Consider the following 19,328-nt stretch of genomic DNA (forward strand, 5'->3'; position numbering starts at 1 on the left):
CACATATGGGGTATTTCTATAAACTGCAGAAACGGGGCAATCAATATTGGGGTGTATTTCTCTGGGAATAGGTTTATAATTATGAAAAATATTGGATTACAATAAAATCTCTGCACAGAAAATTAAGATTTTCAAATTTCTTACACACTTAGCTTTTATTTTTGTGACTCTCCTAAAGGGTTAATAAACTTTCTGGATGTGCTTTTGCAGAGTTTGGGGGGTGCAGTTTCTGAAATGGGGTGCTTTGTGGGGCTTTCTAACATACAGTCCCCTCAAATACACTTTAAACCTGAACAGGTCCCTAAAAATATCTGATTTTGACATTTTACTGAAAATTTGGAAATTTGCTGCTAATGTTTTAAGCTTCCTATTGTCTAAAAAAAATGAAATATAGTTTAATAAATGCCGCCCCCATAAAGTAGACATGTTGATAATGCTATTTAATATATAATTTATGTGGTATAACCATTTTCTGTATAATCAAAAAAGTTTCAAAGTTGGAAAAATGCATTTTTTTCACAATTTTTCACGTTATTTTGGATTTTCTCATAAAGATTCGTTATAAGTATCTGCTCCAATTTACCAGAAATGTAAAGTACCATATGTTACGAGAAAACAATCTCAGAATCAACCGGATAGGTAAAAGCATCCCGAAGTTATTAATGAATAAAGTGACACAGGTCATATTCATAAAATTTGTCTGTGTCCTTAAGGCCATTTCAGGCTCTGTCCTTAAGGGGTTAAAAGCTGGATAAAATTTGATGTGCCTGTTTACCCCTCTCCTGCCCCATACAGACAGGAGCCTGATACTTTTCCAACTACCCAGTCAATAGAAAAGCTCTGGAGATGGGCGGGTTCCAGCCTGCAGGCTTGGGAAGTCTCCATAGAAACAATGCAGCGTCCTAGCCCAGCCAACGGCAGGATGCAGGGTGGGGGATTGTATTGTCATACAGTGTACAACATAGAATTCTGGATTGTTGCTGGCTACAGGTGATGTTTCTTCCTCTGCTGCTCCTTATGGATGGTGCTGACTGTATTATACATAGCGAGGCATCTGCTGGAGAAGTGCAGTGAAGTTGACAGGAGATTTGCCCTCTATTGTTTGATGCACCTGTTCCTTGTGCTTATTGTGGTAGGCGACAATCCCATGTTTTCTATGGCCGCCCTGCATTTCAGTTATTGCATCTACACACTGTAGGCTTAGACTTCAGTTCAGACTTTGCTTTGTGCTGGGGATTTTAAAACAGAATCTAGGTGTGTAAATGACATATATAAAGGGGTGGTCCGGACAGGGGAGTTTTATATATTTATGGCCAAGGATGGGGGGGGGGGGGGGGGGTGATTGAATATAATAAACTGCACTTAACAGCTTCAAATCCACAGCAGATTTTATGCAGAGAAACACATGGATTTCCTTGAGTGAAACTTGCAGCATATATACTATGTGTGAACTTTAAAGTCGTTTTTTTTTTTTTATTTTATTTTATTTTTTTTACTTATGGCACTTTTAATCCTACACTTTAATATAAGTGTAGGATTTCCAAGTTTCTTTAATGAAAGTCACAAGTGGCACTTTTCAAAAATAAATAATAATAATAATAATTATTATTATTATTAATAATAATAATAATAATAATAATAATAATAATAATAATAATAGAAATAAACTATATCTGCATGTACTAAAAAAATATTGTGTCTGACACTGTGTAAAGAATCCTACATTTATAGGATGGACTGCCACATCTTACGTTATAGTTTCATAGTCATGAATCAGTCTGTTTCTCCCTGACACTGAGAGAGTGTAATATGTTATTATGTTACATCCGCTCTCTTACTAGCCTCCCTATGTGTCAGTTTGTAACCTGCAATAAACCCATCTATTTACATGTAAGCAGGTAGGCAGTACAGCAACCTGTTGTTTTCTTGTAAGGACACCCCCTTCCCTTGAAGCCTGATACTTTACCTATTCAATTTAAGAACATTGGAGATGGGCGGGTTCTATTGACCATCACCATAGAGACAAGGAAGCATTCTAGTCAAACCAATGGCACACAATAGAGTGGGGGCTGGGGGAATATCATGTGTCACCGTACAATGCATAGAATCCTGTATGTGAGCTGTTACCGGTTGGCCCCAGCACAGGTGATGTTCTGTTCTCTGCTCCTTATGACGATATTAATCATGGATGTGTGCAGTAAATCCGGCAGCAGATCTGCCCTCTTTCACCCCTGTCTGTGCACCTGCATCTATTTTGTTGTGGAAGGAGGAGTAAACTTTTTTCTATTCCAGCAATGCACTAGAAGGCTATGTTCACACATAGTATTTCCGTCAGTCTTTTGGTCAGTGAGTGGAACTGAAAGGGCAAAATGATATTGGAAAGATTTGCACAGTTCCTGTGTATTCAACCCACTCCTGGTTTTGGTGGAAAAAAGACCAAAGACCAAATGACTGACGGAAATATTATGTGTGAACGTAAGGCTGGGTTCACACTGCGTTTTTACAGTTGTTTATTCATTCATTTAGATTAGTGTTTCTCAGCTGCGAACTGACAGCACTGTGAGGGTGCACTCATACACACTTTTTGCCTGGAGTTTATTAGGTAAAAAAAAAAAACACCAATGCGGTACATGGTGTTTTTTTTTGTTTTTGTTTTCCTTCTGGCGTTTTTGACTTTATATGTGAATGATCTTTTTTTGTGGTTTAGGCGTTTTTGTGTGCTGAGCTTTTTTTTCCCTTTGCCATCACAAGCTGCTGGACCACACAAGGTGACAAAAACACCAGAGAAAAAAAAACGACATGTGTATTTTTGAGACAACCAGAACAATCCCATTAAAGTCTACAGTAGAAAAAACGCCATTGTTCTCCAAACAAAAAAAAAACACCCCACCCCCAGCATGCTGCATTTTTGAAAAAAATGCCACAGAACCTCAAAAATACCAGAGAGGAGAGAAAAACACCACAAAAAAATCTAATATCTGTCTGCTGGCGTTTCTATTGCTGTTTTTTTTTTTTTTCAGGATTCTGTTCTAACATTAAAGGGGTACTTCCAGTACTTATTAGCTGCTATATGTCCTGCAGGAAGTGGTGTATTCTTTCCAGTTTGACACAATGCTCTCTGCTGCCACCTCTGTCTGTGACAAGAACTGTCCAGAGCAGCAGCAAATCCTCATAGAGAACCTTTCCTTTGCAGGCTGGAAAAAAATACATCGCTTCCTGCAGGAAATACAGTCAGTAACTAATAAGTAGTGGAAGAAACAGACCTCTATCGTTGTGAAACTGACGGAGGCTAACCATATACATCTGGAGAGATGTCAAATGTTTTTTATCAGTTAAGGGTCTGTGTGTTGTAAAATAAGCAGGGAGAAGTGCACAGTTATATGCTTCACTCTCTGGCTCACTGCAGTTTCCATCTCACTGCATGAAATGGACTCCATTGTAAGTCTAGTAAGACCGAGATCCAAACAAGCCAGGAAGAAAGGTGCTAAGCTATGTGTTTCTTCCAGCTATATCCAGAAATCATTGGCTTTTTTTCTGTGAAAATGACAGAAGAGAATAGAGGAAAAAGTGTCAGTGTTGTTATGCTTGCTATATGTCATCCATAGTTGGTGTAGCCTATTATCAGGTTTTATTGTGCATGTTTATTCTATTCTCTTTCAGGTATTACCAAGGCAATGGCCAGCAAAAATCTCCTAGCATTAAGGTATGGTTTTACAATGTAAAAATATTCAAACACAATTATTATTATTTCCACAAAACCTATAGATGTTACTAATAATATTGATACAAATGTCATCTTATTGTTTGACATTCAAACAATTCAATTCTTTGAGAGGAGGAATCCCATTAAAACAATGGGGCAGGTGGAATTTCAAGTGACGTCCGCGGTGCGAGCTCTGTTTGAAATCCTGCCACTTTTGCTTAGGCTGGGTCCACACTACGTTTTTGCAATCCGTTTTTGCAAAAAAACGGATGCAAAATGGATAGAAAAAACGGATGCATTTGTGTGCATTCATTTTGATCCGTTTTTCCAATGACTTCCATCACAAAAAAAAAGCATCAAAACGCATCAGTTTTTTTTAACGTACACAAAAAAGTAGTTGACCTTACTTTTGTGTCCGTTAAAAAAAACGGATGTGTTTTAATGTTTTAATTCGTTTTTTTTTTTTTTTTAAATAGAAGTCAATGAAAAAACGAATCAAAACACATGCACACAAATGCATCCGTTTTCACCATGTGTTTTTGCAAAAAAGCGGATGAAAAAACGGATTGCAAAAACGTAGTGTGAACCCAGCCTTAGTGTGAACAGGCCTACAGTTGCCATATTTTTTAATTCCTTAGGTCAGAGTTGGAGGAGCAAACAAAAGAGATCCAGAAACTACAAAAAGAAGTTGAAAAGGCTACACAGAACACTATAAATCAGCTATCAATATCCTATCGGGAGCAATGCTACAAGTCTAGCACTACAAATAACAATAATGCGACTAGAGGTTGGTAATGGATCTATGCTAAAAAGCTAGTTTATTTCAGAAATAAGCATGGAGCGTTACCTACAAAAATGAGATCTCTGTCCCATAATACAAATTAAATTATATTTTTTCTTTATTCAGAATCATCTACTTTAGTAACAAGCAATCCAGTCTCCCTTTCATCAGTCCCACTTCATAATTTAATATCACAAAAAACTCCATACACCGGACTAACAGTGGACCCAGAGGACACCTGGTTATCCAGACAATCAAACCTAATGCAAAATACCTTGGCTGGCGCTCCCTGTTCTTCGTTGTTTAGGGATTTACAAAGAAGGTTTGAACAAGTAAGTCTTCGGCAGCTCCAATCACTGTTCTCTAAATTTAGGATCATCATGGATTTTAAAATAGACCATGAAAATTTTTAAGGGGTACTCCGGAGGAAAAATTGTTTTCAAATCAATTTGGGCCAGAAGGTTATACAGACAGGTCAGCTGCTGTATGCCTTCACATTTTTATAATACTTCCAGGAAGTGAGAGATGCATGGAGGTCAATAATTAATCAAGTCTATGGGACTTCCGTTAATTTCCATATTGCTTCAGCACCACTTACTAAGGGTCCATTTACACAGAAAGATTATTTGACAGATTAAGCCGGGAACAGACTATAAACAGAGATCGGGTCATAAAGGAAAGCCTGAAATTTTTAAACTTTTTAAATTCATTCCTGGCTTTGGCTTCAAATCTTTGGCAGATAATCTGTCAGATAATCTTTCTGTGTAAATGGACCCTTAGGGCCCTATTCCACCGGACGATTATCGTTCGCATAATCATTAAGAATTAACGATCTCAAACGACCTCTATTGTGAAAGACCTGAAAACGTTCACTCATTTCCATGGAACGATAGTCGTTACTTATGATCGTATTTGCAATAGTTTTTTCTTCGCTATTTCTTCGCTATTGCGTTCGTATCTACTGCGAACGACTGAACGACATCTTATTCAATGCGAACGATTTGCGAACGAGCAACTATAAAAATAGGTCCAGGCCTTATAAGGCGATCAACGATTTCTCGTTCGGTCGTTAATCATTAACTGCATTTCAACCGAACGATTATCGTTTAGATTGGAACAATTTAACGATAATCTGAATGATAACCGTCCGGTGGAATAGGGCCCTTAGGCAGCAGGCTATAGAGTTGCCAGGAAGCTTGAATGTGTATCATGCCACCCTAAAAAAGAAAGAATGATAGTTACTAGTGCTGAGTGGAGAGGCCAAAATGTTCGGGTTCGGCAAGGTCTTAGAACTTCTTAGTCAATCTGGCCATGGAAAAGAGGGTGGGGCCTAATTTAAGACAAGCATACAAGTATGGCGGTCTTCATAAATCCCCCCCCCCCCCCCCCATAATGTTAGGAGTCTGTGGAGTCGGACTAGTCTCATACAAAACATTTTCTGTATTTCTCTTAGAGCAATCATTTTGAAGGCCTACAACAACCTCAAATAAGGCAGTCCACTGGTGGGATACATCTGAAAATTCAGGAATTGATGAGAGAGAGAGCAGCAGAGGTTGACACAAGGTAAGGAATTAGTGATAGGGTATGTACACACTATGGAATAAAGTGAGGAATTTCAAGCAGAGTCAATTCTTTGGGCAGATCATGGATTGCGCTTGAGAAATCACACTGAGCCAATAGACAGGCAGAACTTCAAGCAGAATCCGTCATGTGGTCTCTGCTTGAAATTCCTAGCTTAAAGGGGTTATTTAGCACTACAAAAACATGGCCAATTTCCCCCTACTGTTGTCTCCAGTTTGGGTGGGGTTTTGAAACTCAGTTCCATTGAAGTAAATGGAGCTTAATTGCAAACCACACCTGAACTGTAGACAACAGTAGGGGGAAAAGTGGCCATGTTTTTGTAGCGCTGGATAACCCCTTTAATTCCGTAGTGCACATACCCTAACTGCAAAATCTATATCCTGGCATGTACAAATTATAAATCAATCTAATGAGGTTTTCTGATACACCTAGGCTACTGGATGCATTAACCCCTAGACTACCCTGGACGTAAATGTATGTCCTGGAAGTCTGTTACCAGACGACCCTCGACATACATTTATGTCCTGGGTCTCTAGGGAGCTATGAAGTGCTCTCCGGAACGGAGCGCTCTTAATAGCAGGTGGGGGCCGGCTGCAGTGAGAAGCCGGGCCCTCACCGTTAATACCAGACAGCAGCGATCACGCTGCAGCCTGTCATTAACCTCTTAGATAAAAATATGAAAGTTCTAGAGCTCTTAGAATGGGAGGAGGAAAAAACGAAAATGCAAAAATGAAAATTGGTGCAGTTCCATGGGTCATTTTGGGCCTGGTCCTCAAAGGGTTAACAGTCTCTTTAGAGCATCCAAACTCCTGATAAGGGTTGAGAGGTAAACAGGTAGTTTCCTCCAGAAGTAATGTTATTTGCAAGGGTATGCCATCACTTTTTGATTACTTCAACCAGGGTCTTTCTGGGGCTTCAACTAGGGTCAACTAAGTGCTGATGTGCCTTCACATTTTCCTGCACATCATTGATCATGCATACCCATCATGCAGACAGCTACAGCATAGGCCAATTCTTTAAATGATCAGGGTCAGGGGGCTAATGGTACTTTTACACGATTAACGATTTTGAATGAACATTGTTTTTTTTAAAACGATCAGCGTTTAGACAGAACGATACATCGTACGGAAAATTCACTATGCGATCGTTTAAGCCCATCTCACACATAGGGGAAATCGTTGAAAGACTGTTTACACTGAACGATCTGTGAATTTTTTGCGAATGATCAACGATGATTTGTGAACATGTTGAAAGATCAAAATGAACGATTTTTTGCTCGTCGTTTGATCGTTCGCTGCGTTTACACGTACGATTATCATTCGAATTCGACCGTTATCGTGCAAAAACGAACGATCAATCGTTCCGTGTAAAAGTACCATAAAACTCCCACCAATCATTAACTATTAATCATTAAAGGGGAACTCCAGGTAGAGGTTAAAAAAAAAAATAATCTGCTCCAGAAGCATATAGCATTGCTTACCTGTCTAACATACAGCAGATGATAAGTAGTGGAAGACTGGTGATTTTTAAACAGAAGTAGATTACAAATCTGTATAACTTTCTGACATCAGTTTATTAGAAAGATTTTTTTTTTGCTGGAGTATCCTTTTAGCTAGTCATTTCTATTTCAAAAGACATCTCTATTTCAAAATGAATGTCCTTGAAGGGAAAGTATCATTTTCTGTACTGGCAAGTAAATGATGGGGATTAGATCATTGTAGAAATTGTTTGTTTAATTTACAAATCTTTTACACAGACCAAAAAGTTCAATTAGCCAAGAACAAGGAAATAAACTAGATGTCAAAATGCAAGAACTAGAGACCACTAATGTGATTCAGGAGGAGATGCTGAAACAGGCCCGGGTTTACACTGAACTACTGAAAGAGAAATTACAGAAACAGGATCAAATACTGCAGGACACCCACAAAGCCTTGTTACTCTACAATGAGCAGTCTAACAAGAAGCCAGACATCAACCTAGACCTTAGCAACCTTGGGATAATTGTGATCCAAACCCTCCAGGAGCTTTCTGAGGAAGTATCTTTTCTCAAAGGAAAAGTGCAACCTGTAAGTAAACATTTTTTTTTTTTTTAAGTTTTCCTTGAATTGTAGGTTATGTCTCTCATAAACTAAGAGAAAAGGCACAGTGCAAAGTGAAGACCAGGAGTCTCCAACACAGCCGCTGTATTCAGCAGCAAACTACGGCCGCTGTATTACAAGTTCCTGCGGCTGCAAGAAAACAATTTTTTCCCATTTGGGTGTGCCCGCAATCCAATTAAAGTGACTCTGTACCCACAATCTGACCCCCCCAAACCCCTTGTACCTTCGGATAGCTGCTTTTAATCCAAGATCTGTCCTGGGGTCTGTTTGGCAGGTGATGCAGGTATTGTCATAAAAAAAAATACTTTTAAAATTGCAGCTCCGTACCCTACAGGCGTATCTGTGCCCTAACTTTGCACCACCCCTCCATTCCTCCTCCCCGCCCTCCTCATCATTAGGAATGCCCCAGGCAGATTGCCTATTAGTCACCACCTGTGTTACCACAGCACATGGGCTGGATCTTTAAGACACCTGTGCAATGTTCAAACAGAAGTAAATGTTCCAGTGGCATTCCTAATGATGAAAATGGGGGGGAGGGACGGAGGGGTGGTGCAGAGCAAGGGCACAGATACGCCCGTAGGGCACCGGGTTGTAAGTTTAAAATTTTATCACAATAACTGCATCACCTGCAGAACGGACCGCAGGACAGATCTTGGATGAAAAGCAGCTATCCGAAGGTATAAGTGGTTTGGGGGGGGGGGGGGGGGGGGGTCAGACTGTGGGTAGAGTCGCTTTAAGCATTACACACAATGTAAAGTATGGCTGGCACCCGTACTATACATAGTGTGCGCAACTATTTTCTACGGTTGCTTTTCGCGGAACTGCGGCCGTAGAAAATAGACATACTTGTTATTATCTGCGGCCGCAGTACAATAACGCCCATAGTGTATACTGTGTATATACACTATGGCAGTTGTTACATTGATTTAATTACCAACGGACATTCTTTTCACTGAAAAGAACGGTCGTTGTTAATTAAATGAATATGTTGTGTAAACATTGCCTAATAGTTCCTAATCACAGGTGCCCTCACTCCACCATGTTTTAACCCCTTAAGGACCTGTACGTCATGGAGTCCGGATGCGCTTTAAAGTGAGCTCAGGAGCTGAGCTCACCTTAAAGCCTGTAGGGACCAGCTGCTATTTGCAGCCAGGTCCTCTCTGTTAATGACGGGCCACCGCAGCTGTGCCCTTGTCACTGACTGATCGGGACCCCCGCAGTGTGACTGCGGGGGTTCCGATCCTTCTATCTGACTACCAGAGGTCCCTTACCTTCCTCCCAGCAGTCAGATCGGCGATCCATGTATAGAGTCTGCACAGGCAGGCTCTATGCAATGATCGCAGATTACACTGTTCAATGCTACACTATGGCATAGCAATGATCAGTGTATGTAATGTAATGCAAAAATGTTAAAGTCCCCTAAGGGGACATAAAAAGTGTAAAAAAATAAAATTTAAAAAGTTAAAAAAAAGGTGACATAGCCCCTCCCCCAATAAAAGTTTAAGTCACCCTATTTCCCATTTTATAAATAAAACATATAAAAATAAACATATTATACACCATATCGTGCATAATTGTCCGATCTATTAAAATAAATCAAAATTGTTCTTGCACGATTAACGGCGTAAACAAAAAGTGGTAATAAAACACCAGGATTTTATTACATTTTATTTAAAATAAAATTAATAAAAATTGATCAGTTATGTCTCATCTACACAAATATGGTATTAATAAAAACTAGAGATCATGGCGCACAAAAAATGACCCCCCATACAGCCCTGTATGTGAAAAAATAGAAACGCTATAAGAGTCAAAAAAGGGCCATTGTAATCACACTTATTTGCAAAAATAATAATAAAAATAGTATAACATTAGAAAAGCTATATAAACTGCATATCACTGTATTCAGACTGACCTATAGAATAAAGATATCATGTCAGTTTTACTGTAAAGTGCATTACATAACCCCTCCCCCCATACACATCCCATACACATTTTGCAGAATTTAATTTTTTTCCCCAATTTCACCCCATAAATGATATTTTGGGAGTTCCATCATACATGGTACGGTAGATCAAAAGGCACCTTTACAAAGTACCTGTTCCTGAAAAAAATACAAGCCCTTACATGGCCCAGTAACTTGAAAATGTTATATAGCTCTTAGACAGTGAGGAGGAAAAAAACGAAACCGCTAAACTGAAAATTGTCCTGGTCCTTAAAGGGGTATTCCCCCCAAGAGCAAAAAAAATGAAATGCTCCCAAACCTAGCTGGTCTTACTCACCAAGCCCCCCTGAGTATTTTGAGCCGTCCCCTGTCTTTCTAGCTGCTGCCGTTCCAGAGTTACAAGTTTTTCTAAAAGATGGTCTATTATCAAGATAGGAAACTACATTTCCCATCATGCAATGCTTATGTCTGATGATTGTGTAGTAGAGCTGAGATGCTGTTGAGGATGTAGCAGAGCTGAGATGCTGTTGAGGATGTAGGAGAGCTAAGATGGTGATACGGATATAGCAGAGCTGAGATGCTGTTGAGTATGTAGCAGAGCTGAGATGGTGATACGGATATAGCAGAGCTGAGATGGTGATACGGATATAGCAGAGCTGAGATGGTGATACGGATATAGCAGAGCTGAGATGGTGATACGGATATAGCAGAGCTGAGATGGTGATACGGATATAGCAGAGCTGAGATGGTGTTGAGGATGTAGCAGAGCTGAGATGGTCATACGGATATAGCAGAGCTGAGATGGTGTTGAGGATGTAGCAGAGCTGAGTTGGTGTTGGGGATATAGCAGAGCTGAGTTGGTGTTGAAGATGTAGCAGAGCTGAGTTGGTGTTGAAGATGTAGCAGAGCTGAGTTGGTGTTGAAGATGCAGCAGAGCTGAGTTGGTGTTGAGAATGTAGCAGAGCTGAGTTGGTGTTGAGGATGTAGCAGAGCTGAGTTGGTGTTGGGGATGTAGCAGAGCTAAGTTGGTGTTGAAGATGTAGCAGAGCTGAGTTGGTGTTGAAGATGTAGCAGTGCTGAGTTGGTGTTGAAGATGTAGCAGGGCTGAGTTGGTGTTGGGGATGTAGCAGAGCAGAGTTGGTGTTGGGGATGTAGCAGAGCAGAGTTGGTGTTGGGGATGTAGCAGAGCAGAGTTGGTGTTGGGGATGTAGCAGAGCAGAGTTGGTGTTGGGGATGTAGCAGAACTGAGTTGGTGTTGGGGATGTAGCAGAGCTGAGTTGGTGTTGAAGATGTAGCAGAGCTGAGTTGGTGTTGGGGATGTAGCAGAGCTGAGTTGGTGTTCAAGATGTAGCAGAGCTGAGTTGGTGTTGGGGATGTAGCAGAGCTGAGTTGGTGTTTTGGATGTAGCAGAGCTGAGTTGGTGTTGGGAAGGTAGCAGAGCTGAGTTGGGGATTTAGCAGAGTTGAGTTGGTGTTGAAGATGTAGCAGAGCTGAGTTGATGTTGGGGATGTAGCAGAGCTGAGTTGGTGTTCAAGATGTAGCCTGCGACATTGCCCGACCCCCAACCTCCCCCCCCACCTGCGGCCATTACCATCCCGGTCTCACCCGTGGCAGCATGTTACTCCCCCCGCCCCCGGTCTCACCCGCGGGACGTTCCTTCCCCCCGTCTCACCCGCGGCAGCACCCGACCCAGCACCCCGTCTCACCTGCGACCATCACCACCCCTGTCTCACCCATGGTCCCCTCCCCCCCCTCACCCGCGGCAGCACCCGACCCCCCCCACCCCGTCTCACGGGCGGCCATCGCCACCCCGGCCTCACCCATGGCACACGTTACCCCCCCCCCTCACCCGCGGTAGCACCATCCCAGTCTCCCTGCTCTTCCGAGGCCTCCCGCAGCTCAGTGATGCTGCCGCGGGTGAGAGGGGGACCATGGGTGAGACAGGGGTGGTGATGGCCGCAGGTGAGACGGGGTGGGGGGTCGGGTGCTGCCGCGGGTGAGACGGGGTGGGGGGTGGGGGGTCGGGTGCTGCCGCGGGTGCATGATGAGATCGGGCGGTGGGGAATGCCCGCGGATGAGGAGGGGGGGTTGCCGCGGGTGAGCGCTGTCAGTGTGAGCGCAGTCAGGGGGAACAGTGCAGGGGAGCACTGGAGGGCACAGAGTGCTCCGGGGCTGGGGGGGCACACGGTATGGGTGACGGGGGTGGCTGCTGTTAGAGAGGGAGACGGTGAAAGCTGCACTGATCACTATCTCCCTCTCTAACATCAGCCATCCCCGTCAGTGTCCTCCTTCTCTTCAGATTGGCTGGGTTAGAAGTGCTAACCCGGCCCATTGAAGAGAGGGAGGACACGTGATGCCGTCTCGGAGGGTGCGGGCCAGGAGCAGGGAGCGTGTCAGAGTGGACTTAGATTTGATGACTCTATCTGTTTGGTGGGGGTGAATGCATTTGGATAACAGCAAAACTGTGCAGAATTCGTAATAAATTGATATTGGAAAGATGGAAAGCTACGGGTGGGCAATGTATTAATGCAAAAATAATTTTGGGGGGAATACCCCTTTAAGGCCATTTTGGGCTCTGTCCTTAAAGGGTTAAGCCAAATCTGTTCGATTGAACAAATATTTTCATTTCATAAAATACAACTTTTCTGTATGTTACAGGCAGAAGATCAACTTCATTTTCTGAAAGGAGAATTAAGAGAGAAGGAGGCCTACCTGAAGCAGTTTCAAGAAAGGTGCGTTCCCAACTCCAAAGCTATCCCCTATGCTCGGGATAGAGGGTAACAAGATTATGAGTGATCCCCAGTGATCTTGAAAACAGTGGAAAATAGTCCCCAAAATAGGTGGAGTTCGCCCTATGCCTATGGTCAATGTGCCATTTGTTCTGCTCATAAGGAGGGCACCTATAAATCCTAATCACTTATAAATGCTCATAGTTCACTAGTTCACCTTTCTTTCACACACTTACCGATGAAAAATGGTAGATGTACAATTTGCATTCAGATCTGATTGGTCTAATTTAAATTTATATAGGTTTTTTTTTCTTCTCTTTAATCAGATATGACAATCTAGTGAATGAACATGAACAGGAGAGGGCGCTGTTGGCTGCTGAACTGAATGCTGTCAGAAGTCATGCAGAGAGCATCCAGACTCAGTTGGAAACATCTCAGTAAGGCCAGGTTTTCACTTGTATAAATGTAACTGGATTTCCTTAACATTTTGTTCTCTAAGACCTTATTCACACGTTCTGTGATTTTTCAGGTCCGCATAAAGGTTCATTATTTTTACTCCGGGATCTGTGAAATCACATGTGAATAAGGCCTAAGTGGAGAGTGTGGCATAAAGTTTGCTTATTTGTTCAGTGGCCATTATTCAATGTCCAAAGCCACGGCCCTTATTTTGAGTATTAAATAACGGACGTCATTTAACCTACTTTGGCAGCCATCATTGCAATGACAGCCGTTGGTACATTTTTTAAGTTTATGTTCGCCATGGCCGCCTTTTGAGTGTTGCTATTTTAAAGTCCCATTAAATATAGTGATAAATTATGGTGAAAGGACAGTGAAAACAAAAATGTGTGTGAACACCTTAAAATAACGGCCACTGCTCGTGCAATAACAGCCACGAATAATGACTAATAATACGAATAGCAATAATTAATTTGACGGCCAATGTGAACAGTGGCCCTTATTTTATACATTGTGTGAACCAACAGCTGTTGTTTCTATAGACTTTAATGTTTATGATTGAAGAATTAACCCAACGGCCTTTATTTTAACATCAAATGACGGCCATTATTATAAGATGTATTGGGAAATAAGTGCAGAATTTTCAACCTGTTTAGATAAAACAATGACAATAAACAGAGACAGGGAGAGGACATTTACTTTAATGTTCTGTTATTGGCTGCACATAATTTACCTGACAGGACTTTTCAAATAACTTTTTACTGTTTCTTTTATCAGTGATCAGAATGTGAAGCATGAGGAACATATAGCCAGTCTGGAATCAAGTGTGTCCCAGTTGCAGTGTGACCTGAGAAGTAATAAGAAAGCTTATAAAGACAAGGTAAGAGAATATAATAATTTATCAAATAATTAGGGTGCCTTTACATGAATCTGCAAAATCCACAGCGATTCCCAGTACTGCCATTTTATATGGTGTTACATACTCGCAGTGGATTTTTCATTCCGCTGCAAGTATGTAAAGCCCCTTCCCACTTAACCTGTGCACCTGCTCGCTTCTCAGGCTCCTCGCTCCCTGGTGTCCTGCTCAACCAATCAGTGCACCGCCCCACCTTTTAACCCCGCCTTTTAACCAATAACCAAGTTGACGTGTGTAAGGGAAAAGTTGGTTTACTTCATTCATCACAGGTGTCATGGCTGCTGCACCGACCCTGACCATGGGCAACCGCCACACTCGCTTCCTTAACCCAGCGGAAACTGCGTGCCAAATGTCTGGACTGGAGTCCGTCTGCAGTCCGGCCCCCTCTCGCCTACCCATCTCTGCTCCTGGCGTCTTCTTTCTTTGCTGACGCATGTCCCTATCTCCAGTCTCCCTATCTCCAGCTCAGTGAGATTTAAAGGGCCAGTGTGCCCTTAATAAGCTGCTGCTAAGCCGCACATGTGTATAAATAGTTCCAACCTGCCCTGGCTCCTCTGTTGGAGCCTCTGTGTCCCTACCCCCATTAAAGTGTGTCGTGACCGGATTCCCGCCCTATTCCCGACTGTGTTTCTTCCTGTTTTGGTAACTATGTTCCAGCCCGTTTTCCTGACCTTGTTTTTGTCCCTTGCACTGTTCCTGCTGCTGTTCCTGGCTGAGCCCTGTCTATGTTGCTCTCTGTTGCACCTCGCCCACTACTGCAAGCAAGCTGAACCTGGGGGTTGCCTGTGGCAGGCTCTGGTGAAGACCAGCCCGCTGCAGGTTTTCCATGGTTTGCTTTGTTCCAGTGGATCCACATCCTCATCCGTTAAAATATACAATACCGTATAAAAACTGAAAGAGTTAAATGCAACTTAAATAAAATAGCTATTCGCATTTAGAGAACAGATCAGTCTGACCTTTTACTCTGACTTTTTTTGGACGGCCATTATTTTAAAAATAACATTTTGAAATAATTGATGTTATTGCGCCGCAAACTAATGACCGTAAAGAAAAACCTTATATCAAATGGCCAAAAAAAGATGTGTTGTGGTTGTGGCCAAACACTGCATACGTCAATTAAAAATAAAAGTGTCTGATGAGCTGTTATAGGCAGCTTCGGATTTTTGGGACAAGGCCATTAACTTATTAAATCTATTATGCCATGGCCAGCCTGCTCACATTCCAGGCAAACACTCCTGACCTTTGCATTAAGTAAGAGCTCCATTTCATTCTTTCATCTGATCTGAAACTTAGGAGCTACATGATATGATTGGAATGCCGGTCACATATGACTCGGAATCTTGCTTTCTTTTCATAGACCTACAGGATTATTCTCCTACAGTAGACAGAATTCTCTTTATAGCCAGGCAATACATTGGTAAATCTGCATGAGCGATCATGTACCAAATCTTCAAGAAGAGCATGTAGTCGTCAGTGTGTTTCTATTGTGCAAAGAGCTATTTATGTGCATAGAGGCCACCCAGAGACATTTACTAATGGCTTGATACCCCACTTAGCCTGGAAACAATTCTGTCCGCTTACTCCATTTACCGTGTTAGACTAGTAATGTTATAATTTAATAATTCAGGCGATTCCGCATGTGGCGATACCAAATATGTTTTTTCTGTGATTGCTCATAGAGATCAATGCAGTACCTGTGTATTGCCTTTACCGATGCTCTCGGCGCTCGATTGCTACAGGCTGCTGAAGGCAGCCTTTAGCAGTTACTGAGCTGGGACAGGATCTGCGGCACAGCAGAGACCTTGGGCTGTAACGGTCCACCAATGAAGCATTTTAAGACCATTGCCTATCAGTGAAATGCACCTACAATTTGCATTATGCCCCACTGCTCTTTATGAGTATTCTACAATAAAGTAGTTCAACAGAAAACAAGAAACCCTGACAAAGTTCCTGTTGAGATGTAACGCGGAGGGTATCATGGGTCGCCACACGTATTCTCCTCTCCCTCTTTAAAGGGAACCTGTCACCCCTCGTGCAGTGGTGAAGGCCGCCTGACCCCCCATAGAGACCCTTATACTTACACCTTCTCTAAAAGTACTGCGCCTGCAGCCGTTCCCGGGACAAAGATATCCCTGTCTGAAGCCGCGCGCGCTGCAGAGTTGAGTCCGACGACCATAGAGAATGAATGGCTCCATTCATTCTCTATGGGTGTCGGACTCATCTCTGGAGCGCGCGCGCCATGCTTCTGGGCGGCCTTCACCTGCACACGGGGGGTGACAGGTCTCCTTTAAATGGTGATATAACTGCTTTTTTTTTACTTGTGTGTGTTGTAATTTTTTTTTTTGCACTAGCTTATTTTGTTTATTTACTCATATATTTTTTTATATGGTATGTGGTATAATATGGTACACACTGTGGGTGATTGATTGGTATATGGTCACACCTTCTTATTCAGCACTTAGCACTTTATATGCTATAGGAGGAGGAGGGTCTGTGGGTTGCACTGTTTACCGTGTTGCAGGCCCGGGGGTCCTTTTATTGTATGGGTCCCTCATGGTTGTGGATATTTTAAGTGTTTTTAAATAGTGTATAGGTATTATGTTTTGTTTCCATGTCATTTTATTGATTTTTTGGAACTTCAACTATTTTCATAGTTTTGCATTTTTGGGGGGGAGTGCTCCTTTTTTAACATACCTCTGTTCTTTTCTGTTGAACTACAATTGGTTATTGGTCTGTTATAGGAAGCACCCAGTTTAGGATTGTGCGCCCCCTCCCCTCTTTCAATTGTCTATCCTACAATAAAGCACGGTAGCCTTGCAGCGCTGGAGTCCTGGGTTCAAATCCCACCAGGGGCAACATCTGCAAAGAGTTTGTATATTCTCTCCGTGTTTGTGTGGGTTTCCTCCGGGTACTCTGGTTTTCTCCCACACCCAAAGCATACAGATAGGTGAATTTAGATTGCCCTAATAGGGCAGGGAGCAATTATTGGCAAAAACTATGTAAAGTGCTCTGGAATCTGTGTGTGCTAGACAAATTAAAAAAAAAACATTATTACTAAAATCCAGCGTTACTTTGGACTCTGGATGAGTACTTATATTTCATGCCCTCCACCATATGTCAATCTCTTGAGCTATGAATTCTCAGAATTGCAGTGCACACAGTGTCTGATATTTTTGTTATCTGTCTCTTACAAACTTTAGGCCTTATTCACACTATCCGTGCCGCGATCCAGAGGAGGATCGCGGCATGGATCACCTAGCCGGAGCCCCACCTGGTATGGATCCCTTCCCCCGGCTCCCAGCTGCCGAGATGACAGGAGACCACAATGTGCTCTCCTGTCACCGCATCTACTACTCACCTATTTCCCCGTACAGACCGGACGTGCAGTCCAGGCCACTTCTGGTGAACATGAAGCCGGCCGGTCTGGGAAAATAGGTGAGTAGAAGATGCGATGACAGGAGAGCACATTGTGGACTGCATTAGGCCAGCGTACATTTTTTTTTGCAGTTTTGAATAGCCTAGTAGACTACGCTATTGCATACAAAAGCATATAGTAAGAAAAAGTATGTCAGGGTATATTTCAGGGACTCTTCAAAGTAGCTATAAACGTGATATCGATAGTCTAAATGTATTTGTAATTTTCACTTTCCCTGTAAATTCCATACTAAATCCTTTAAGTATACCTAATGTGTGTAAAATAACATATACACATACATAGTGTAGCATCTGTCTTCTTATTTTTACACTTGCTAAATGTCAGTATGTGTTAATCTTGTATGGTCTCTGCTGACAGTGGTCTCACTAGTCATGTGTGCTCGGGGCCTGTGCCCTTTCCTCTGTCTTGGCCAGAGACCAAAACTCCAGCCCATCATTCTCGTAGCTGCCAATGCTATATTTAGTCAGGTTGCATCACTCCACTAGGGGATTGCAAGTTTCTTTTTTTATCAAAAGTCTATGGTAACCCGGTGACACTTATGATGCAATCCCTACCAAGTTATTTCAGTGAAGTTTGTTTTTCTTTATTTACAAGTTTTAACTTATCTTCAGCCTTCAGGTTTAGTGCAGATATACATAAACATACAGGGGGAAATTTATCAGGACTGGCGTACGTAAGTATGCCAGTCTTGAATGAAGTTCCACCCCCTTTCCCCTGGCCAGATTTTCTAAGCGGCAGGCTCCTCTTAAAACAGGCGGCTGGGTCTGCACCCAGTGCAGGCAGGCTACACCTGAAGCAGGTGTAGATTTTTGCCTGGTTTACATCTGTTTCCAGGCGTAAACCTTAATGGATCAGGCACAGGAGGAGGCCAAGCAGATTGGTATATATATTTATGGAAAAAGATTATGTATAACTTGTAATTTATTGATTCAAACCTCTGATTTTCCATGCTAAAGAGTCAAGTCCATTGAATGACACCGCCCACTTGACTCCTTATCACAGAATGAGCAGGGATTTCAATCAGTATGCTACAAGTTATACTGGATATTTTCCAACAAAGATGTATATCAATCTGCTCAGTTCCTCATGCTCTATAACATGATGGCGATAGATTATATAGCATTGTCTTGGTGACAGGTTCCCTTTAAAGTTGATGAGGCTAAGTGTATTATTAGTATGTCCTGGAAAAGTCCTAGAATTGTTGGGTCGAAGATCACCAATAGAGATGAGCAAACTTAACACATAAAAAACAAAAAAGAGCCTATGCTTACCTGTTGCAGTTGCAAGCCAAAAAGCCTCCTCTCTTCTCTTCTCTTCCCATCCCTGACCCTGCTTAGCATTCAGCACTCGGCACCATTTGGCTCTTAGTAAACTTTATTCAGGGCATAGTAAAACATCCATCTGTTGAGAGGAGCAGATACCTTCTAAAGCCATTTCACAAATAGTCTCACTTTGTTAAGGCCTTGACAAAGCCGAAACAGCTTTTAAACAGCTGTAGGCCAAGATATCTGTTTCTCTTGCCAGCTGGATGTGTTCATTTGTTTTGATTCCTTTCTTTGGTCAGTTTTCTTATGATTTCATAAAATCAGGGCTTCAATGAATGCTATCTGTATACCTTTTTATTTGATCCAGATCTGCAACCTGTGACTGGAACCATAAAACCAAATGACAGTACACTGCGA

At 42.1% G+C, this 19,328-nt stretch overlaps 1 protein-coding gene across 1 annotated transcript in view; it reads left to right on the forward strand.

Moving 5' to 3' along the window:
• Positions 1-2,369: 2,369 nt before the first annotated feature.
• Positions 2,370-19,328, forward strand: part of CCDC158 (coiled-coil domain containing 158) — a 46,064-nt gene continuing 29,105 nt past the window's right edge. Inside the window, exons 1-9 of the mRNA XM_069976201.1 lie at positions 2,370-2,475; positions 3,661-3,703; positions 4,342-4,490; positions 4,611-4,816; positions 5,938-6,047; positions 7,822-8,131; positions 12,768-12,841; positions 13,165-13,275; positions 14,072-14,174. Coding sequence (XP_069832302.1) covers positions 2,370-2,475; positions 3,661-3,703; positions 4,342-4,490; positions 4,611-4,816; positions 5,938-6,047; positions 7,822-8,131; positions 12,768-12,841; positions 13,165-13,275; positions 14,072-14,174 — 1,212 coding nt within the window. The remainder of the gene's footprint in view (positions 2,476-3,660; positions 3,704-4,341; positions 4,491-4,610; positions 4,817-5,937; positions 6,048-7,821; positions 8,132-12,767; positions 12,842-13,164; positions 13,276-14,071; positions 14,175-19,328) is intronic.

Source organism: Dendropsophus ebraccatus, chromosome 7, assembly GCF_027789765.1.
Source record: "Dendropsophus ebraccatus isolate aDenEbr1 chromosome 7, aDenEbr1.pat, whole genome shotgun sequence".
NCBI lineage: Eukaryota > Metazoa > Chordata > Amphibia > Anura > Hylidae > Dendropsophus > Dendropsophus ebraccatus.